Genomic DNA, 23,108 nt, shown 5'->3' with positions numbered 1-23,108 from the left:
GCCTATTATTCATCAGTGATAATTCTGCTATATTTTGGTTAATAATTTGTAAAAAACCCTGTCAGCTAAAAATCCACCTTCTACAAGAAGTCTTTCCCAAGGCTAGTGTTTTCTCTCTTTTGATTATTTACAATTTTTCATGTATATTTTCTATTTAAACATAGTTGTTTTCATGTTCTCTTCCTCTTTTTAGTCTCTGGGCTTGAAAGCAGGGGCACATTTTAGTTTTTCTTTTCTCCCCAGCCCTTACCACAGTGCCTGGCTCATAGAAGGTGCTTAATAATTCTTGTTGATGACTTGAGAGAAGTGAAGTTGTCCTGACAGCTTAAGCCATGTTTAAATTATTTTGAAATAATTTTGAAGGCTGCTTTGCTATTTTTGGCTCCTTATAAAAGAGAAAGATCTTTTCATTTTAATAGGTTTTAATTCTCAGAAGTGATGTCCGTGCCACTTTTCAGTTATTGTTCAGATAAAATGTTACCTAAAATCTAAAATTTTCTTGTATCTTTCTATGTAACGTTTTACATGCCTTAACTTTGAATGTTGGACTGTATATATGATTACGTCCAGTGTAATATACTTTGGTGTTGATTTTACTTATATACTTAGAAACTTAACTATATTCACGTCCAGAGGTCAGACCTATAGAGATTGGTTTAGTGGTAGTCCTACTAGGAAATCCTTTGATTTGAAAAGAAAATTACTGTCAGTCTTAAACTTTTCTTTGGATGGTCTCCAAAATGGATTGTCTTAATACTGAATTATTTTCTGTAGTGAGATACTTTATAATTAGATTTCTGCATAAGAGTAGAAAAAGAATTAAATATTGTTTCATTTGCATTTTATTTCATGGTTATATGCCTTCACTTGCCCCCCAAAGTAAGTCGAGAAGTATTAAAATGAAATTGTCATACTTTATCATTAGAAAAAAACTTTAATAAAAGTTTAGCATGTAACATCTGTGCAAGTTTATAGCAAGCATATTTTTAAAATTTATTGGAATTAAATATTGAAGTTTTTACATAAATATAGAAATGGTACACGTTTACAAAATGTATTCTTTTAAAGGTTCTCTCTGGCGTTACTCAGCCTGTAGCTTTTGGACAAGGACAACAGTTTTTACCAGTTCATCCACAAAATCCTGGTAGTTTTGTTCAGAATCCAGCAGGTATGTTCTTCTAAAAATTGAGTCCTAGTTGCAAATTATAGTATTTGCCTTGCTGATTAGTAAACTTTTTTCGATTTCAGAAAATGGTGGTATTTTTGAGGGAGCATATTTTGTTTTAGGGAATTCTTATTTAATACGTATCCAAGTCATATAAAAGTTTGCTTTTTTGGTTCACACACTCAGCTTGCCCTGTTCATGGCCATTCACACTTTATAGGCAGAAGTGATTAGCAAATAATTGTAATAATCAATCAGTGAACATTTATTAAACACTTACTATGTTCCAGGCACTTTACTAAGTATTAGGATACAACAAGAGGCAAAGGACAATTCCTGCCCTCATGAGTTCACAATCTAATGGGGACAACAAGCAAACAAATAATGTATAAACAAGCCATAGGTTGTATGTATAGCTTATAATAGATATATTGGTTATATTTGCATAGCTATAGTTTAAGATAGCTTGTAGCAGATACATTGTTTTAACAGCCATAAAATAAAGTTCCTAATTTGAGTGCCTTTTGAACTAGGTGCTAAATAGAATATATAAGTGGTATCCCTATCTAGTTGATCTAATAATACATTTATGCTAATTGATCCATAGCTTATCTTATAATTGAATGAAGTTTCCTATAATTTTAAATCTTGATATATAATGAAAGGGAACAAATACAAATTTCCAGAACTAAGAATCAGGCCAACATAGCCAGTTAGTTAGCAAAGCAGTTGTTTTGGTTCTTTGTCATCCATAAAAGAACATCTTCACAAGTATAACATCACACTGTGGTAAGATATTTGAGTTAATTACAAATTATGGGAATGGCTAAACTCTCTGAAGTGACTGAGCATCCTAGCCAAATTCCATTTTGTGCTTCTGGTTCATTTAATGTACTCTCTGAAGCAGTTATTGAAGATACGTAAAATTCAAAAGCATTTTGCCATTTCCACAAATTATCTCACAACAACTTGGTGGGATAGGCTGGGGCATTACTATTACCCTTTTACAGATGAGGAAATTGGAGCTCAGAGGTTAGATGACTTGCCCAAGGTTACACAGTATAAATATCACAGGTCTTCTGGCTTTTAGTTCCATGTTTATAATACATAGAATTGAGTTCTGAGCATTTGATCAGATACAGTATAAACAGGAAGAATAGTTATCCGTGTTGAATGTTTCCTCTTGAAGTTTTAGGAATGAAGAGAACTGTCTTATTGATGAATTTTCTTGGCAAAGGGGTAATGGTGGTGAGATGGGCATGGAGGCTGTAGCTACTGTCAAAAAACCCCAGAAGAACATGGGGTTCTCAACCATTTACAATTAGGTTTTTCATTTTTAAGGGTAACACCAGGTTTTCTCTCTCTCTAGTTCATTTCTGGCAAAGGAGTACAATGTGGCACTCAAGCATTTTTTTAAATTAATTTATTTTGAACTATCAACAATAAGCTTTTGAGTTTTAAGTTTTTCTTCCCCTCTTTCCCATCCTCCCTCCCCAAGACAGCACGCGATCTGATATAGGCTATATATATACACATTCCTGTTAAACATTTTCATATTAGTGATGTTGTAAGTAAGTAAGGCGGAACCACCAGAAAGAGGAAACAAAACACAACAGAAGAAAAAAAAAAGGCAAATAGTATGCTTTGATCTGCATTCAAACTCCATAGTTCTTTCTTTGGATGTGGATAGCATTTTCCATCACGAGGCCGTTGGAGATGTCTTAGATCTTTGTATTGTTTAGAAGGGTTAAGTCTATCAATATTAGTCATTGTACAACGTGGCTTTTATTGTGTAGGACGTTTTCCTGGTTCTGCTCACTTCACTCAGCATCAGACCATACAAGTCTTTCCAGGTTTTTCTGAAGTCAGTCTGTTGTTCATTTCTTAGAGCACAATAGCATTCCATCACATTCATATACCACAACTTGTTCAGTCATTCCCCAATTGATGGCACTCAGGCATTTTTATAGAAGAATAGATTGTAAATCTAGCTTCGTTGTTTTTGGCATTTAGGTCAGTAGTTGGAAGCATGTTTCTTTTGGAGGGGGAAGTAGATCTTTTCTTGTGGATTGTTGGGCAGTATGTCTCACTGATTCATTAACTTCCCACTTCATTGTTCATTGTTAGGAACAGGAGTGGAAAGGCTGAGATGCTGATTGATAGTGGTACTGATATACCCCCTTGGAGAAAAAGTGGGCTGCCCATTCTGCTCATTGTTGGGTATCTTACCAAAAAGAAAGCATTTTAATTTTACCTTTGGAAATTACTTTAAAGTACCCTTTTTTTTTAATTTAAAGGTGCTCTTCCAAGAGCATATCCTGATAATCATCTCAGCCAGGTTGATGTGAATGAACTCTTCTCTAAACTGTTAAAAACAGGAATACTTAAATTATCCCAACCTGATTCCGCAACAACTCGTAAGTACATTTTGGTATTCTGACAACATAAAGCTTCTTTAAATTGTGAATTAAAAGATTTATGTCTCTTGGTTCTTAGATAAATCTTAGCATTTAGGAGCCAAAGTGGATATTAAATTCCATGTGTAATTTTTCATGTTATATGAATTTATTATGATTTTTAAAAATAATAATGCAATTCATTAACTTAATTTTTCAAACTAGATTTTTTTCAAAACTTGAGTTGTTGAGCTTTGTCATCATTTGAAAAAAATAACTAGCAATTTAATAAGCTTCATGGTTAAAGTTTCTTCCTGTACAAATTATGATATACCAGTTCATAGTTTTATTAACATTTGCATACTGAGATATTTGAAATTGGTAGGCTTTTAAAATATTGCTTGTAGTAGCCTTCTTTATGCCTTTGACATTTGAATTCTCTCCTGTAAAGAATCCATTAAAATATTTTCAGAATGCATTAAGAAATGTGTTATGTTCCTTTTAAAGAAGTAAATGAAGTCGCTACACAGCCTCCCCCTGAGGAAGAAGAAGAAGATCAAAGTGAAGATCAAGATGTTCCTGACCTCACTAATTTCACAGTTGAAGAATTGAAACAGTATGTTTCTAATACTAATTGTATTAATATATTATTAATTTGTATTAATAATTGTATGTATACTAATGACACAATCCATATTAGTTGAATGAAGTCTTTTTTTTTTTTTAAAGGCAATTGGGGTTAAGTGACTTGCCCAGGGTCACACAGCTAGTAAGTGTCAAGTGATTGGTCTGAGGCCAGATTTGAACTCAGGTCCTCCTGACTTCAGGGCCAGTGCTCTATCCACTGCACCACCTAGCTGCCCCACCTAGCTGCCCCCAGTGAAGTCTTGGCTTAAAGTTATGTCAAAATATCAATTGCAATGCTTTTATTACAAAATGGCACCACTTTTATTGAATTCCAGAAACAATTATATTTTTAAAGTATTTTAAACCTGTTTTCTTTTTTTTATTATTATGATTACTGTTATCCTGTTTGAAAATTCAGTTGGTAATATGTTCCCTACTATAGATGGCATGATAGGATTAGTTCCTGTTTATATGTGCTGGCACTTAGACCAGTTTCCCCTTTGTATTGCTGGTTTTTTCCTTCCTGGTTTCTAGTCACTTGTGCTTATAGGATTCATGTTTATATAGGGTTGGGGACTGCTGATATGAATGATAGATGTTAGGTACTACTATTTATTTAGTCACTTAATCTCAATAAAAAAAAGTTAGTCTAATATAAAATCAACAGCATTGATCTTGACCTGGGCTCAGTTCCTCTCACATAATACCTATGTGACCATAAGTAAGTCACTGATTCTCGTTGTAATATGTGCCATTAGAAGGAGTTCCTATGTTTACTTAATCACTGTTGATATACTGGCATATAATAGCTCCACCGACATCTAAAATTACGGTTATTTTCATATTTTAGAAATCTTTTAGTAACTTAGAAATGGAGGGAAAAGTGCGAGGGAGTTTAAGTAGCTTCTGGAAACCTGTTAATTTGGATTTCTTGTTCCTGATCTCCTTTTTCATTTGGCCTTCTCAGTTGATCCTCTCATTTACTGTTTTCATATGGTTCATTATAGTGAACCTCTTTCAGGTTGTAGCTTGGTTACTGAAATCTTCAGAAGTTCTGGATAATTTAAGTCATGGCCCTTGGGACCTACTATGTGGTCTACTGGCTTGATTTTGCTCCCAATCTAAGAACAGCCTAGCTGTTGTCTTACTAGCTGGCAGGTGGTTGGGCTATTTTTAATCTGGAGTTTTAGGACAGTGCATGGCCAAAGGAGAGGGGACCTCACAGTAGAATATTTGCCTAAGTTTTTTTTAATCCAACGTGTACTGTGGGAATGATGTATTAAAACTATTGGCAGACTACAGTGGACTATTTGGGAAACAGATGTTACAAGGCTACCATAGTAGAGAGGGCAGATTTAATTTGGGTTCAGATTGTGCTGAGATACTTTCTAGCGGCATTTCCCAGAGGAGTTTCCTAATCTATAAAATTCCCTACCACACAGGGTTTGCAAATTTTAAAGTGTTGTATGAGTGTGAGTTGTTATTTATGTGGATTATTCCAGAATGAAAACCATCCATGCCATTCTAGAAATACTTTTTAGAGAGAATCCACTCATCCTACTAGAGGCCTTCCTCTGAAATGTAATATTTGTGTGTACCAGTGCAGTTGCTGGTTTTTCATTTCTATCCACTGATCTATGACTAGTTAACCTTTTCTGGACTTCTGTATTTTATTTTAAGCACCTCATAAAAACTACAAAGCTGCTTTTTTTTTTTAAATAGGCGTTATGATAGTGTTATAAATCGGCTGTATACTGGTATCCAGTGTTATTCTTGTGGAATGAGGTTTACAACATCACAGACTGATGTCTATGCAGACCATTTGGACTGGCATTACCGACAAAATAGAACTGAAAAGGATGTTAGCAGAAAAGTTACTCATAGGAGGTGGTACTACAGTCTAACAGTAAGTTATCTATACATGCTATAGTATATTTTTTATTTTTATTGTAGCATTCTTTTTTTTTTTTTTTTTTTTGGCTAGGCAGTGGGGTTAAGTGGTTAAGTGACTTGTCCCAGTTCAGACAGCTAGTAAGTGTTACGTGTCTGAGGCCGGATTTGAACTCAGGTCCTCCTGAATCCAGGGCCGGTGCTGTATCCACTGTGTATGTATGTGTGTGTATATATACATATATATTATCCACTGTGTATGTATGTGTATATATACATATACACACACACACACACACACACACACATATATATATATATATATATACACACATATATATATATACACGAAGATGAATAAATAAGCAAACTCCTTAAGGCTGGGAACTATTTTTGATTTTTGTCTATGATTCCATTGCTTATTAATCAAAGTTTATTAAATTGAATAGTTTTCTGAAAAGTCACCTGTATTATTTGTTAATATTCTGAATAGGATTTTGATCCTTTGTAATAAACAGACACTTAGACAGGTAGACTTTAATTCTGGTATTTTGAAATAGATTTTTTAAAAATTGGAGCTGAAAAGATAACTTTGAGATCATCTAGGCCAAGGGTTTTTTTTTTTAACTTTTTTGTGTCAGGCACTCCTTTGGCAATCTGGTGACGCATGTGGTACCCTGAAATACATAGGATTACAAAGGAAACAATCATTGAAATACCTGTATCAGAATACTTTGAAAAGATCAAGACTGGGTTAGAAACTCCTAATTTAGCCTGACTGCCTCATTTCTCAGATAGGAAAATATAATTCAGAGAGATGGAACAACTTGCCTAAAACTAATAGGTTGAGTTAGTGGCAGAGCTGAGACTGGAATTCTGAGTCATTTCATCCTTCCTTTTGGACACTGGACTGAAGAAAGAAGCATGGCATGGTGAAAACAACAGTGTTGGACTGAAGTCAGGAGACTTGAGTTCTGGTTTTAGTTCTGCTGCCACCTGACTATGTACATAATCTTTCTAGGCCACAGTTTCATCATCTTTAAGGAGGCTATAAATGAAATGATCTACATTCTATTCTCTGATTGATTCTATACTTTCAGAATTGTATAATATGACATGACATTGTTTACTATGTAATGGTTCAGCTTTTCTGGTATGCAGCCATTTTGAGAGATCAAGGGTTGACATGATTTTAGAATAGTTTTACTAGCTAAGTTTATATACTTGGTGAACACATTTACAAAGAACAGTTCTCTTTTGGTCAAAGATTTTTTTTTTTGCCATGGTCAAAATTTCTCATCAAATGTGGACAACCATCTTCAGGAGATGAAACTCTCAAAATTTTGCTAGACATGTTCCCAAAACTTTTCCCACTGGTTAAACCTCTTAGAGGAAGGTTCTGTTTGAATAGACTTAGAACACACTGGCTATTCCTCCAATTTGATGCTATAAGGCAGTGGTGTCAAACTTAAATAGAAACACTACACTGTACTTGTGGATCACCTGCAGGCCATATACTGCTGTAGATTTAAAATGTAGTATTACCTGTGTTTTATGGTATCTTTACTAATTTTGGTATATATTTCCTAGTTACATTTTAATCTGGTTCAGACTGCATGGGAGTTATGGCTGCACGTTTGACACCTCTGCTGTAAGACATCAAGACTAAATTCTTTCCTTCTTCCCCTTAGATCGGCTTCTATTGCTTGAGCTTCACACATTCTCCGCTATCCCTGTTCTTCCTTCTAAACTTTTTTTTGGCCAACATTTTATTTTTAAAAGGTGCAAAAACAAACACACATAAAATGTTTAGCACTAAATGGAAAAAAATAGTATTTTAATTAAGAGTTTATGGTAAATATTCTTCTTTTAAGGACTGGATAGAATTTGAAGAAATAGCTGATTTGGAGGAACGTGCAAAGAGCCAGTTCTTTGAAAAGGTACATGAAGAGGTTGTGTTGAAAACCCAAGAAGCTGCTAAAGAAAAGGAGTTTCAGAGTGTCCCTGCTGGACCAGCTGGGGCAGTAGAGGTAAGGAAAGTGTATATGAAAATTTTTACTCTTTTGACTTAACATTGAGTTTTCTAAAGGTAGGAATAATGTAATCTCTGATTAATTCTAACCTTCTCTAACACAAATCTCCTTTTACTTTGTATTTATTAGGAGTTTTTGAACTTTAAAGAAAATTCTTATCTGGTGTATTTCTGCCAAAAGAGAAACAATAACAATTTTATAAAAATTAACATTTAAAATATTATAAATTTTCTTAATGGTATTTATAGAACTTTAAATTCCTTCCTAATTACACTTAATGAAATTTTGACAGTGGTATTAGTAGCACCTAGCATGTTCTTTATTTGATTTGTCTTAATTTCCAGAGCTGTGAAATATGTCAGGAGCAATTTGAACAATACTGGGATGAAGAGGAAGAGGAATGGCATCTTAAAAATGCTATCCGAGTAGACGGAAAGGTAATTTTGGATCCTTTTGATGTTAGATATACTGAAAATGTTTGGAGTCATTTTTTTTTTAAATATAAGGCTTCTAATTAATACTTTAGATTCAATTTTTAGATTACATTATATAACCCATCTTAGTGTTTAAAGTATTGGTGACTTTAAGAGTTTATATTATGAATGGGAAGAAAAGTAATTTAGTTTTTTAGCTGCTTGATAACTGAAAGACTTAAAAAAATAAACATTGTAGCTTAACTCCCTTTTTTTTCCTTGCTTCAGATTTACCATCCATCGTGTTACGAAGATTATCAAAATGTAAGTTCTTTTGATATTTGGTTTGGTTGCGCTTGTGCTTATATAGTAACATCATAAGCCAGATGCATGTTTAATTTTTTCTCTTAAGGAGTTTTTTTCCTAGTGATATATTTTCCCCCTTTTTAAGGCCTGAGGGTGATTGTTTATGAGAGTGATTGGTAGAATTGAATAAGGAAGTTCAGTGGCAAATTAGATATGTAAATTTGGACACTGGTAAAGATTTTCCCCCTAGTTTTTATCTCTGGCATTTTATTGACTTAAATGTTGATGCCATATTATGTCAGAAGGGAGAAGCAAAGGTAGAAATGGACTTGCGATAGATTGATAGGGAACGGGTTGTTATTTAGGATTTTTTAAAAAATTTTTCTTATATTGTTCAAATAATTATGTAGAAGTATGAGACTGACCTTTTGAGTGAAAGTCCTATTTGCCATATGTGGTTTTAAAAAAAGGTGTTCAAGAGACAGACATAAATGAAGCATCCCATAGCTAACTGTTTCTACTGAAGGTCACCATTTTCTTTTCCCAGATCTTCCTATTTCTGACAGCATCTTCTTTTTTCTTAGTCATTAAGTTTGAAACCTGAGTCATTTTTCTCATTCTCTACACCCCCTAAATTCCATTGATTTCACTTCTTGCCTTATGTTATTTTAATTACCAATGCCACCTACCTTTAGACTTTAGAAGCAGGTCTAGTGTAGACCAAGAATAATGTTGAGATTTCAGGAGATCTTGATTTTTTTTGTGCCTATTTTTGGTGTGATCTTGGGCCAACACACAACTTCTGGGCCTTAGTTTCCTCATATTTAAAATGTAAATTTTTTTTCTAGTTCTTAAAAGTTTGAGACTTATGATAGCTTTCAAACCGATCTTTCTACTCTCTAGCCTGTTCCTCATCCACCATTACTACTGCTAGATGCTTAATGCAGTTCCCATCACCATAGAAGCCTCCACTCCCTTCTAGCATTTCAGGCTCACAGGATGATGTGATTGAAAGAATATTGGCTTTGGAGGCATATGACTTGGGTTGAAATCCTAACTCTGCCACTTGTGTGAAGTTGGACTAAATGATCTTTAAGTCCAGTGATAAATCTGCATTTTCATTCTTTGGTTCCCCTACCCCCACCATAGCCTGTGTTCCAGCTTTCTGGTGCTTGATTGAATGTTCTCTTCCTTACTTCTACGTGTTGAAATCTTACCCCTTTCTCCTAGGTCCAACTCAAATGCAACTTTATCCACAAAGCCTAAAATGAATATTTCTAGATTAAGGAATACTTATCTTCCCTACTAAATGAAAATTTTGAGGATATTCTGAACCAGCTTTTTTTTTTCCTGTTCACTCTATAACCATTGCCGTAATTCTTGTTGTTCAGTTGTGTCTGACTCTTGATAACTCCATTTGGTGTTTTCTTGGCAGAGATATTGGAGTGGTTTGCCATTTCCTTCTTCCGCTCACTTATTTTTTAAAGGTGAGGAAACTGAGGCAAACCAGGTTAAGTGACTTGCCCAGGGTCACACAGCTAGTAAATGTCTTGAGGCCAGATTTGAGCTCAAGAAGATGAGACATCCTGGCTTTAGGCCCTATCCACTGCCACCTAGCTGTCCCGCCATAGTTCTTACTGGTTCTTATTGATTTTACTTTTGTGAGGACATGGGCAAGGCATTCCTGCTTGTTTTTTTTTTTTTGTTGTTGTTGTTGTTGCTATCACTACAAATTAGGGATATATAAGATTTAATAGCAGTGAATAGTTATAAACTTTATTAATAGTTGGGTTATGCTCTTTTGTAGACGTCTTCATTTGATTGTACACCATCTCCCAGCAAGACACCTGTTGAAAATCCCTTGAATATTATGTTGAACATTGTCAAAAAAGAATTGCAGGAACCCTGTGACAGTTCCAAAGTTAAAGAAGAACCAGTTGATGTACCACCAGCTTGTACAGATGAGAGCATAGCTACACCTACTGAAATTAAAACAGAACCTGATACAGTTGAGTCAGTTTAAATAAAATGAGGTATGTTTTTCTTAAAAAAAAAAAAAAAAAAGGAACTGCTGTGTTAGTTGAATATAGAAAGTGAAGAATTTTTATATATGTGTGTATATATATAAGTATATATATAAATTACTTAGCTGAGGCAGGGTCCTTAGCTATCATTTGGTTAATAAATACATTTTAGTATTTGCATTTCCTACTGCCTGCACAGTTTCAGGTGCTCGTTGTGTGAAAGTTCTGTAGATGCGTGCAAATTTAACAAAATGAAATTGTATGTGTAAAATATGTACAATTTTCACTTGTGGAACTGTAAATTATAAATAAAAAATATTTTTGCTATCCATGGAGTGTAATGTTTATGCACACCATCAAATAAAGACAATGTTTCTGTACTTTTCATTGGGTGGAATTAAACAGCGACCTCAACATAGACCTTTTTACTAGCAGCCTCCCGAGATTAAAAAAAGAAAAGAACAAAAACCAAACGAACCTGAAGTTAATTTTCATCCTTCAAAAGGGGATATCAGCACTGCAGGACCTTTCTCAAATAGTAAAGTCTAGATTAAAAAAAAAAGTTTTAAACTCAACAGGACAAACTTGCATACATATCCAGATTATTTAAAAAAACAAAAAACAAATGTTAGAAACAAATGAAGCAATTTTTATTCTTAAAAGTGGACACCAGTGCCATCAAACATTTGATTAACAAGTATATTTAGTAGCTGAAGGTGATTTTTAATGACATTTTTCAAACTGTCAGCAACTTAAAGCAGATGAACATAACATTTTTTATTTTAAGTCAAAGGGGGGAATTGTAAGAATGTTCATTTTGAAGCATGGTTAATCTTTTCCTTTGTTGATTTTGACTGGATTAGATGATAAATCAGATGCCGTGAGATGTTAATATTCATACATGTAATAAATAGAATGATGAAGTAACTTTAAGGTTGTATCTCTTTATTTCATGAGTGGTTTTAGAATGTATGGCTAAATTTTAATTTGTGAAATACTTCATACTTTCTTACTATTCTAATCTGAATATGAATGAAAATACTGTATCGTGATTAGTTGGGATTGTTTTAAGGGTGGCTCTTAAAAAGCTACTAACTTCAGTCTTTAACCTTTATAACAAAGGCTCTTAACGTGGGGCCCACGAGATCCATGCAGCTTGGAGGGGAAAAAATTACATTTTTATTTTAGTACAATTGGCTTCCTTTTAAATTTGACATCTATTTCATTTTATGCATTGAAAAACCTTAGAAAGTTCATAGGCTTTACCAGATTGCCAAAAGGATCCATGACACACAAAAAATGTTATAAACCTTTGCCATACATGGATGTCCTTGCCCCAATAAATTCCTATGAAACTTCAAAACCCTTTTGATCTCAAATATTATAAAGAAACCTTACTATAGATCACTTTACTAGAAAAGGACCTTGTTCAAATATTCTAATTTTAACAAAGGTAGAGATTTGTCTGTTATCCATAGTTTTTTTGTCTTTTTAATGAGCAAGACTAGCTAAGCCTGAATGACAGCTAGTTCTTAATTTCTTAGTGTACTGTTATAAACCTGGAATTAAAAAGCCATTATTTATACATTTAACCATCCTTTAAAGTTTGGTTTAAAAACTGGTTTCAAAGGTTTGAGGAAAGTTTTTCCTTTAGGATCACATCTGTGATTTCTTCTGTGAAGAGAGCTGAAAAATTTGCTCTACTAATATAGTTTGGCACATTCTCTGCAATATATAGTCTTAGTTGCCTGGGTTTTGAGAAGTTAGGTGACATAGTCCAATGTCACTGTTGGGACTTTTAAGTTTACAATTTAATGTTGCTGTATTAATTACCCATATTAAGCACTAATCCAAAGCAACTCACAAATTGCTAGCCTATAATTTACAATCTGAAGGGATCTTTCAGGTTATACCTAGTACTCTTAACTGTTCCAGTCTCAGTGGTATGTGGCAACCTTTGCCAACTGACTAATGTGAGGTCAGATCTTAGAATCGTTTTAATTTGTAATGAATATTTTTTCATGTGGTTTTTAATTATTTTTAATTAACTATTTATATCTTTTGACCCTATTAGAAGATGGCTCCCAATTATATGTTTGTGTTAACTTTCTATATATCTTTGTATATAAGACCTCTATCAGATTTCTTCCTCTTCCAAGTGAGGAAACAAGCTCAGAGTTTAATCAAGTTCATAGTTCAAGGTCATACTCCTAATAGCGAAACCTAGACTTACAATACAGGTCTCCTAGTTGTAGTTCAATGTTTTCTGTCATACCAATCTAATCTAGCCCTAGTTGGAAAACTTACTGTACAAAGAAAAAATAGCAATTAAATAGAAAAAGCATACTTGAATACCTAAAATGATCTGTCATTCTGGAGTACCACTTTCACCAACGTGGACTGAATCCTTTCCTCCCTCCCTTCCTAAAAGGGTTTTTAACCGAGGTGAAAAAAAAGAATTGATAATTTTCAGTACAATCAATTTCCTATATAATTGAATGGTATCCATAGCTATCAGACTGCCAAAGGGGGCCATCACACAAAAGTGTTTAAGAACTCCTGCTCCATAAATTAGCAGATGGTTTTAGTTGCAGCACTTGAAAAATTCATTACGTTGTGGTCAAATTGGTACTGGTGCTACTCTGTACTAGCTACTGGGGATACATTCTAGGGAGAGGGATATAATTTAATGTTCATTTAAGTAAATAGATGGTAAGAAAGAACTGTCCATCATTAGGCTAGTACCTGAAGCCCTTCCGGTTTGATAGATCTTGTCAGACCTCTCCTTGCATAGGCTTTTGAGACCTCAATGATACCTTGTGTCATTAGGTGGGTATTTTGTTGGAGGGTTGGGGGGGGTGGTGGAATGTTGAGTGGCAGATATAGAACTAAAAGGAATCTTGGAGGCCATCTAGTCCAACCCTATTTTGTATCTAAGGAAACAGGCTTAAAAAGTTCGTTGCCTTAGAGTCACAGCTATTAAGAGTCCGAAGTATTAACTGGACTTGGGTCTTCCAGACTCTGAGTCAACACTAACCACCATGCCATAAAGCCTCAAAGATTTTTTAATAGCAAAGTGTTAAGTAAATACTAGTTCAGTGACATTGAGAATTTGTTATCTCATGGCTTGCATCAAAATTGACTTGTGTTGAGTGTCAATCTAGACAAACTGGGATGATGTTCAATTAGAACTGCTGAACTATGTATAATTAAGTAACTGCCCTTATTAAAACAGGCTGGTGGTAAAAACTGTTTAAAGAATTTTTCTAATATATGTCAATGCTAAAGTAGGTGAGTTAATATTGCCTGAATTTTCAAGTTAGAAACAAAAGTTGTTTCTTACTCTGCTAATACATTTTTGAATAATGTCTACTTGGTAAGTGATGGGTGTTCAGTTGTTTTTGTGTCCAATTCTGTATGACCCTATTTGAGGCTTTCTTGGCAAAGATACTGGATTTCCTTCTCTGGCCCTTACAGATGAGGAAACTGAGGCAAACAGGGTTAAGTGACTTACCTAGGGTCACGTAGCTAGTAAGTGAGATCACATCTGAACTTGTGCTCCAAGTGTTGGGTAGACAATAGGAAATAGTGTGAGGGTAGGGCAGGAGTGGGGGTACTCAAAATTCCAATTGAAGAGGTAAAAGTTTCACGTGTCACCTTGAAACTTAGGGCCATGTTTGACTTCTCCTTCTTTCTCAAATCGAGTCAGCTACTCAATCATAACATTTTTTTTCTTATCAAATATCTCTTCCACTATATTTCTACTGCTTCTAGGCCCTTTAACCCTTCATATGTGGATTACTATAAGAAAAGCTGTTGCGGCTCTGTGGACTCCTGATTCCACTCCAAACTATTCTGCATACTGTTGTTAGATTCATTTCCTTAAATATTGCTGCCATAATTAATGTCATTCCTGTTAAAGAGTTCTACTGGTTCCCTATTTCTTACTGAAAACAAATCAAAACATCTCTGCCTGGCTTTCTATGCTGCACAGTCTGGTCTCATATCTATCCTTCCGGTAACTCCACACTGCTATCTTCACTTCTATAAAAATGAAGTCCAGTTATACTAATTCCCAACACTCATGTTCTCAGCTCTCCTTCCCCTTTATTCTGCCTACAGCAAATAGAATTTTTAGTTCTGGAAGGGTTATTATAGGTCACCTAGATCCTGCTTTTAAAGAAAGGAAAAACAGGTTTACTGAAGTGACTTGCCAGAATCACCAATAAATGATGGCAAAGCCAAAATCAGAATATCATTATCTTCATAGGTCTACAGTGCCTAATAGTGTTTTTATAACACTTGCAGGTTTTCAAAGCACTTTACAAATATTATCTCATTTTATCATCACAATAAGCCTAGGAGGGAGGTGCTATTATCATTCCCATTTTGCAAACGAGGAAATGGGCAAACAGAGGTTAAATGACTTGGTCACACAACCAAGTAATCTAAGGCCAGATATGAACTGAAGGTCCCCCTGACTAGCTGACTCCTAATAATTCAATTATCTGTTAAGTAGAAACTACTATTTCAAAACCTGCCTCAGACATTTAGTTGTGTGATCCTGGGCAAGTCACTTACTTTTCGGCTCGTTTCCTCATATGCAAAATGGGAATAATATATAATATCTAATCTAGCATAGGATTGTGAGGATCAAATTAGATGACACGTAAAGTGCTTTGCAAATTTTAAAGTGCCACATAAATCCTAGCTATATTATTACTATGTGTCTGGTACTGTGGGAAGTAGGGAATGCAAGAAAAATTTTAGTACAATGAAGGATTTGGTCATCCCTTCCAACTCTAAATTTATGCTCCTATGACATGGTCTCTCCATACAGTGCTTAGGATCTTGTACCAGAAGATCACAAAAGAAGATAACCATATGCATGGCACTGTACAGTTGTTTGTGTCTGATTCTTCCTGACCCCGTGGACCATGCTGTCCATTGGGTTTTCTTGGCAAAGAGGTAGGAGTGGTTTGCCATCTCCTTCTCGGGTGGATTAAGACAGAGATTAAGTGACTCACCCAGGGTCACACAGCTAGTAAGTGTCTGAGGCTAGGTTTGAACTCGGAAGATGAGTCTTCCTGACTCCAGGCATGGCACTCAGACACTTACTAGCTGTGTCTCCCTGGGTGAGTCACTTAACTCTGTTTCCTCAGTTTCACATCTGTAAAAATGAGCTGGAGAATCGAAATGGCAAACCACTCCAGTATCATTGCCAAGAAAATCCCAAATTGGGTCACAGAGAGTTGGATGTGACTGAAATCACTGAATAACTTCCTGGCTCCAAGTCCTGAGCTCTATCCACTGAGCCATCTAGCTGCAGCATACACTATGTATGTAAGGCATACACTAAAATAAATAGCTGTGACCTTGGGCAAGCAACAGCCCTAAATCCTATAATCTCTATCATCTAATGCCACCTCAATTTTGTATAGGCTTCTATTATAAAGGGCTTTTGCCACCATTACCTCATCTGAGCCTCACAACAGGTTTGACAGGTAGGCAGGGCTGGTGATAACAATGGATTATTTAGAGCCAGAAGGACCTTGGTTTGAATCCTGCCTCAGACACTAGCACGTGAAACTCTGGGGGACAAGTCACATAAGCTCTCTAGCACTGAATCAAAGGAAATCAAACATGTAAAGAGCTTTGCAAACTTCTGAGTGCTTTATAAATGCTGGTTGTTACTAAAATTTTGAGCAGAAATGGATTTTGGAGAACATCTAGCCTAATCAACACCTCCCCTTTTCAGATAAGGAAACTGAGGCCCAAAAAAGTGTGAGACTTGCTCAAGTCTGTAAGCCAGGAACAGGGAAGCGATTGTTTTCTGGCTGACTCCAAATTCGGCGGTCAATCCTTTCTTCTTTCCTCCCTCTCTTCTTTTCCACTTTTCTCTCTGTTTCTTCCTTCCTCCCTCCCTCCCCTCCGCGGGGTGTTACAACCACGTTATATCGGGGAGGGCGGCGGCGCCTTGCCCGAGATCACACAGCTACGGAACGGGCCGAGCGCCAGCCCCCGCCACGCCGAGCAGCCCCGGCCAGGCCGGGCACCTACACCGAAGGCAGTCCAGGCCGTCCCAACGTCGGCGCTGTTCACACAACCAGCGTCTCGGGACGAGAGAGGAGCTGTGAAAGGCTGCCCCGCCACGATAATCAGTGCGGATGAAGTGACAGTGTGGAGGCCGAGCGAGCGGCTGCCCGTCGGGGAAAGCTCCTCCTCACTCAGCCTCCCGAAGGAAAGGCCTCTCGGCCCCCGGGGCACGAGGGCGCGGCTGGGCGGGGTGGGTATAAGTGTGAGAGAGCGGGGGAGGGGGTGCAGGAAGAGCTAGCCGAATTCCCGGAAGCGGAAGTGACGCAACCCCACGAAGGTTTACCCGTTCCCGAGGTTACCCGTCCCTACCAGATTCCCGGCTAGGGGGAGTTGGAGACTGAAAGCTGGAAACCAATAGCGAAGAGAGAAACGACAGTGTCGCCGAGGGCGGCTGGGGGTCGTCTCAGTGGTCTCAGGATTACCCCTTGCCTGCGTCCTCCGCCTCCTCCCTGGCGCCCATGACCGTCTCGAGTGAGTCCGCCCAGCTGGCCGCTCTCCTGGGCACGGCTCCTGCTGCCTTTCGGGAGGCAAAGACTTAACCGTTCCCCCCCTCCCCCTCCCCGCGGCGGGCCGCGCCTGGGGCTGGGGAGCGAGCTCCTCCACCCCCCTCCCCAATGGAGCGACCTTCTTCTTCCCCTCTCCCTACTCCAGGTGCTTGCCAGCGTCCCCCTGCACCCGAACACCCCCACCCCAACCTCCGGGCTTTGCTTCTGTGCTTCTCCCTGGGTGTCCCTTCCGCACCTCTTCTCTTTCTCTCCGCCAGGTGGGTTTCTGTGCCCTCCCCGGGAACCCCTCCCCTTCATCTTTTTTTCTAAACCTTTCAATCTCCAGCTCCCCCTAGAGTATCCCATGCCTCTTACTCCCCTTCACCTCCTTCCTGCCTCTGAGATGATATATGTGAAATTTTTAAAAATTAGGGCTCTGTGAACCTTAGCTGCTACTGTTGCTGTTATTGTTATTATAACCCTTCCCCCCCTCCCCACTCCTTTTGTACTTGGTCATCCTCCCCCTTTGAGTTTTTACGGTTGGTCTCTGTCCAGTCTAATTCTTTTTTTTCCCCCCTACCATATTAGTCATACTGTGAAAGAAGACAGAGACCCAAAGGCATAGCTCTAATTCTTGAAAGTCAGTAAGCATTTACTGAGTGCTTCCTATGTACCAGGCGCTCTGCTAAGCACTTTCTTAGCACAAAGAAAGGCAAAAGACAGCCCCCACTCCAAAGGAACTCACAATTTACTGGGGGAGACAACATTAAAAAAAAAAAAACTATTTACAAAGGAGATCTATATAGAATAATTTGGAAATAATCAACAGAGGGATCACGAAAGGCTTCTTGTAGAAGATGGGATTCTAGTTGGGACTTGAAGGAAATCAGGAGACCCAGTAGATAGACATGTGGAGGGAGAACATTCCAAGCATGAGAAACAGTAATGGAAATGTCAGGCAGGCTTGGAAGACAGGGAGTATCTTGTTCAGGAGCAACAAGGAGGCTAGTGTCATATTTAATTAGCCAAATAAGAATTTTCTTTGATATGCAAATGATAAAATCAGAAGTTTTGTCACTCTGTGTGTATATGATAAAGGATCAGCCTTGGAGTTGGGAAGACCTGGATTTAAAACTCTTGACTTTGACACTGACTAGCTGTGTGACCATAGGCAAGTCACTTAATGTCTCAGTGCTCCAGGTAACTGTAAAACTATAAATTATAGATGAGTTACCTATCTATTTGCATTGATAAAGGGAATTTCCACACTAGAGGTTCTCTATATTGATAAAATTACTTGGCTTAATCCAAAAAGATGGTGTGCATGTGTGTGTCCTCTTTCCACCCAAGTCCTTCTCTTTTGTCTTCATTTGCTCTTGTTTCTCTGTCAGGGTGTGGAAGTAACTCTGAGTTCTCCAAGGTTTGACTAGTGGAACACAAAATCTTTTGTACTTCTCACCAAGCTAGAAAAACTTCACATGTGGTCCCATGGACTTACGTGTCTGTGATCCTGTGGACAAGCTAGCAAAGTTTAAAAAAGTTTATTACCAGATTTGTCACCAGGTGATACTTTTTTTTTTGGCCACAGTAACTCCTGATGATGGAGGAATGATTAAGATCTGCATTGATGGGGGCAGCTAGATGGTGTAGTGGATAGAGCTCTGGTCTTGGAGTCAGGAGGACCTGAGTTCAGATTTGGTCTCAGACACATAACATTTACTAGGAGTGTGACCCTGGATAAGTCACATAACCGTGATTGCCTCACCAAAAAGCAAAAAAAAAAAATCTTCCTTGATGAATGTAACACCCACACCAGTGAAATTTCAGATAATAGCTTTACTCCAAAGACTAAAGAAGAACATAGCTTTTACTTGACTACACAACTAGGGGAATATCATAGTTTAATAATAATATGTTTTTAAAAACTCTAACCTCAAAATCAGGAAAATTAGATTCTTGATTTGGCTGTGCTACTGATTAGTTTGGGCAAACCACCTCTCTGCGCTTCATTTTTTCTTGTGTACATTGAAGAGGTTTGACCTGATGATCTCGGAAGAATCTTCCTGGTTCTGAAAATTCTATAACTGTGATTTTATGAACCTTCTTCCCCCTGCTAGAGTTTAACAACATTCCATCAGTCAATTGATAAGCATTTAATAAGTACTTTCTATGTGCCAGGCACTGTGCTAAGTCCTGGGGATACAAAGAAAGGCAAAAGATAGTTCCTGCTCTCAAGGACTTTACAATCTAAGGGGGAGACAAGGTGCAAACCACTATGTACAGATGAGCTATATAGAGGACAAATTGGGGATAATTTACAAAGGGAAGGCACTAGTTAGGGAAGGCTTTTTGTAGACTGCAGGATTTTAGATAGGATTTAAAGGAGACCAGGAAGGTCAGGAAATAGAGATGAGGAGGAAGGGAATTCCAGGTATGAGGATTGGAACAAGTGCAAATGCCCAAAGTCAGGAGATGGAGTGTCTTGTGTGAGCAGTAGCAAGGAGGCCAGCGTAACTGGATCACAGAGTACATGGAGGTAAATGAGGTGTAAGTATACTGGAAGGTAAGAGTGGGCCAGGTTATGAAGGACTGTGAATGTCCAATTAAGGATTTTATATTTTATCCTGAAAGTGATAGAGAGCCAATGGAATTTATTTAAGAGGGGGGTGGTATGGTTAGATTTGTGCTTTAGGAAGATCAAAAGATAGCCAAGAGTGGGGAGAGACTTGTGTTAGGGAAACCAATCACCAGGGTACTATAATAGTTGGTATGAGGCGATAAAATCTGAAACCAGTATAATGGCATTTTCAGAGGAAAGAATGGGACTTATTTTGTGAGTGAACAATGATATAGAAGTAAAATTGATAAGACTTGGCAACACATTTGATATGGGGAGTGAGAGTAAGGATTTGGATGACACCTAAGTTTTAAGCCTGGGTGACTGGGAGGGTGGTGGTGTCTTGGAATGCTGAAGGACTATAATAGGGGAGTTTGGGAAAGGGATAAAAGGTTGGAGGGCAAGATAATGAATTGAGATCTGGACATGTTGAACTGGATGTCTAATGGGCATTTAGAGATGAGAGTTGAGAGATTAGTACCGAATATGTGGATCTGAAAATCATCAGCAGGGAGATGGATAATAATTGACTCCATGGAAGCTGATGAGATCACCAAGTGAAATGGTATAGAAGGATATAAGAAGAGGGCTCAGGAAAGAACTCCATGGGACATACATTTAGTGAGCGTGACTTGGATGAAAATCCAGGAAAGGAGGCTGAGGAGCAGTCAGATAGAAAGAAAACCAGGCAGAGTAGTGTGATGGAAACTTCAAGAGAAGAGAATATAAAGGAAACAAGGGTGATCAACTGTTGCTGAAGAGAGATCAAAAAGAACAAAGATTAAGAAAGGGCATTAGATTTTGCAGTTAAGAGATCATTTGTAACTTTAGGGAGACCTATAAGGTTGGAAGCCAGACTGTAGAGAGGTAAGAAGAAAGTAAGAGGAAAGGAAATGAAGGTGTCATTCAGCCCTTTCAAGAAATTTAATCACAAAAGAGAAGACAAATACCGTACGTTATCAGGGATTGATGGATCAAGTGAGGGTTTTTGAGGATGGAGGTGACGTGGGAAATAGGGAAGCAGCCAGTAGACAGGGAAAGATTGAAGATAAATGAGAGACTGAGGATGATAAAGGGGGCACTCTGGTGGAGGAGATTGGATAGAATGAGATCATTTGTACATGTAAAGGGTTTGCCTTGGCAAGGACAAGGCATTCTCGTGTGAGATAGGAGTGGAAGAGGAGATAGTGATAAAAGGCATCCAGATGATGTGAGAAAAGAAGGTGAAAGGAGGGAGCTCTTGGCAAATGGCCTTCATTTTTTCAATGAAATATGAGGCAAGACTCTTACTTGAGAGGGTAGGGCAGGGGGAGCCATAAGAGGTGTGAGGAGGTTTGGAGAAGTTGTTGTGGTGAATGGAATAGTAAATTAATTAGGGAGGTATAAAAGAATTGCCTTGCTACAGTGAGGGCCCAATTGAGATAATGTAAACTAAATTTGTAGTGGACTCAGTCAACAAGATTTTGTGATTTTTCTCCAGCTCCATTCAGCCTCAAGTGAGCAGGAGTCAATGTCCTGAATAGTGAAAGTAATACAGGGTTTAGGTTTGATAGGGCAAGATTGGTGATAGGAAAAGGGGTCAAAAGGACTTGAGAGATGAGAACAATATAGAATGGGTTCACCAAGGGATCAAGATAGAGAAGGACAAGAGTATAGCTAGTTCAGGTGTGATAGCCTGGGAAAGAAGTGAGGGTTGGAGGGATTGGACGTTATGGAGGCTGAAAAATGGGGTTGGGGTTGTGAGGGAGAGTGAAAGGTGGAATGGCAACAGACAAGGGAATTTCAGAGTTCATGAACATGGAAGAGGTACATTTGTGGGTGATAGCAAGATCAAGGGTATACTAGTTGTGGCCAATTACCCTTGACAAGGCATTCTTACAGATAAGAGAATTAGTTGAGCCACTGAATCTGGAATGTGTAGTTACCACTCTGCTCCCCCATTGTAGTCTATGTCCAGACACTGGAGCAGCACAACAGTAAAATCATAGGTTCATGCAAATACTCACACCCCTTGTCCTTCTGGTCATTTCTCCCAGGGACTGATGACAAACCATGTGCATGTTTGTAGATACTGAAGGGTTAGCTACCTTGGAGACTCAGACTTCTGCAGCCTTAAAGACTTTCATGAGTTCCACCTAATCTCTCCTCCTTGCCTTTCCCCACTAGGTCTCAGCACACTTCTGGACCAGTGTGTTAAATAAGCATTTCCTTCATTATCCCAGAAATACAAAGTTCTCAAGGAACCTAGAATGAAGTTTGGTAGGCAGGTATTGTCGTTCAGTCATGCACAGCTCTTCATGGCAAAGATGCTGGAGTAGTTTGGCATTTCTGTCTCCAGCTCATTTTACAGATGAAGAACTGAGGCAAATGGGGTTAAAGTGATTTGCCCAGGGTCACACAGCTTGGAAATGTCTGAAGCCATATTTGAACTCAGAAAGATTAGTCTTCCTGAAATTGAGACTCAGTACTCTGTCCACCGAGTCACCCAGCTGCCCCATAGGAAAGATATGGGCATAAATTAACTAAATTACAAAGTTGACTCTGCCAAGTAACAAATTAATGGTATAGCTTTTGTCTTCCCCAAAAGATTTTAAGCTCTTTGAGGACAGTGACTGTGTTTTTTTAACATTTTTCTTGTAACCTGACATCTAGTATAATGAAAGATCACTTAGAAGATACTTCATAAATATCTGTTGTCTTCTTCTTTGCCTAGCTTGACATCCTTAACGAGTATTTTCTTTTCAGTGACTTCTCATCATTCTGTTGCTATTTAGATACCCCTACAGTGAGTTCGTCTGGTGCACAAAGCAGTTTGAAATAATTTGCAATGAGATATACCACACAGTTGGTATATGGTATATTGGATGATACAATATGAAAATATGAATGGTAATTTATAGACATACTACTATAATTTGATATTATCCTCTTATTCTTCCATACTCTCAGAACAAGTAGCTTGGGAGCACTTAAAGCTTAAAAAGCACTGAAATTGGAGTTAGGAGTGATTCATTCATTCATTCATTCAGTAAACATTAAGTACCTACTGTGTGCCAT

At 37.7% G+C, this 23,108-nt stretch overlaps 2 protein-coding genes across 6 annotated transcripts in view; both read left to right on the top strand.

Annotated features, from left to right (window-relative positions):
* Window positions 1–11,180, top strand: part of PCF11 (PCF11 cleavage and polyadenylation factor subunit) — a 28,740-nt gene extending 17,560 nt beyond the window's left edge. Inside the window, exons 9-16 of the mRNA XM_027848106.1 lie at window positions 1,069–1,168; window positions 3,462–3,581; window positions 4,068–4,176; window positions 5,910–6,093; window positions 7,952–8,107; window positions 8,455–8,547; window positions 8,812–8,847; window positions 10,637–11,180. Coding sequence (XP_027703907.1) covers window positions 1,069–1,168; window positions 3,462–3,581; window positions 4,068–4,176; window positions 5,910–6,093; window positions 7,952–8,107; window positions 8,455–8,547; window positions 8,812–8,847; window positions 10,637–10,852 — 1,014 coding nt within the window. The 3' untranslated portion in view covers window positions 10,853–11,180. The remainder of the gene's footprint in view (window positions 1–1,068; window positions 1,169–3,461; window positions 3,582–4,067; window positions 4,177–5,909; window positions 6,094–7,951; window positions 8,108–8,454; window positions 8,548–8,811; window positions 8,848–10,636) is intronic.
* A 6,037-nt stretch (window positions 11,181–17,217) lies between these two features.
* The window catches only part of ANKRD42 (ankyrin repeat domain 42), an 86,294-nt gene continuing 80,403 nt past the window's right edge, over window positions 17,218–23,108 (top strand). For 2 of the 5 annotated variants that reach the window (XM_027848347.1, XM_027848345.1), the window contains exons 1-2: window positions 17,218–17,420; window positions 22,826–22,940. In XM_027848347.1, the coding sequence (XP_027704148.1) occupies window positions 22,904–22,940 (37 nt within the window). In that variant the 5' untranslated portion in view covers window positions 17,218–17,420; window positions 22,826–22,903. Of the gene's footprint in view, window positions 17,421–17,525; window positions 17,601–22,825; window positions 22,941–23,108 lie in introns of those variants that run through there. The other 3 variants (XM_027848348.1, XM_027848346.1, XM_027848344.1) reach the window with 2 other exon arrangements.

Source organism: Vombatus ursinus, unplaced genomic scaffold (assembly GCF_900497805.2).
Source record: "Vombatus ursinus unplaced genomic scaffold, bare-nosed wombat genome assembly UNPS02005659.1, whole genome shotgun sequence".
Classification (NCBI taxonomy): Eukaryota; Metazoa; Chordata; class Mammalia; order Diprotodontia; family Vombatidae; genus Vombatus; species Vombatus ursinus.
Note: the sequence above shows the minus strand (reverse complement) of the source record. Positions and strands in the feature narration are given on the sequence as shown.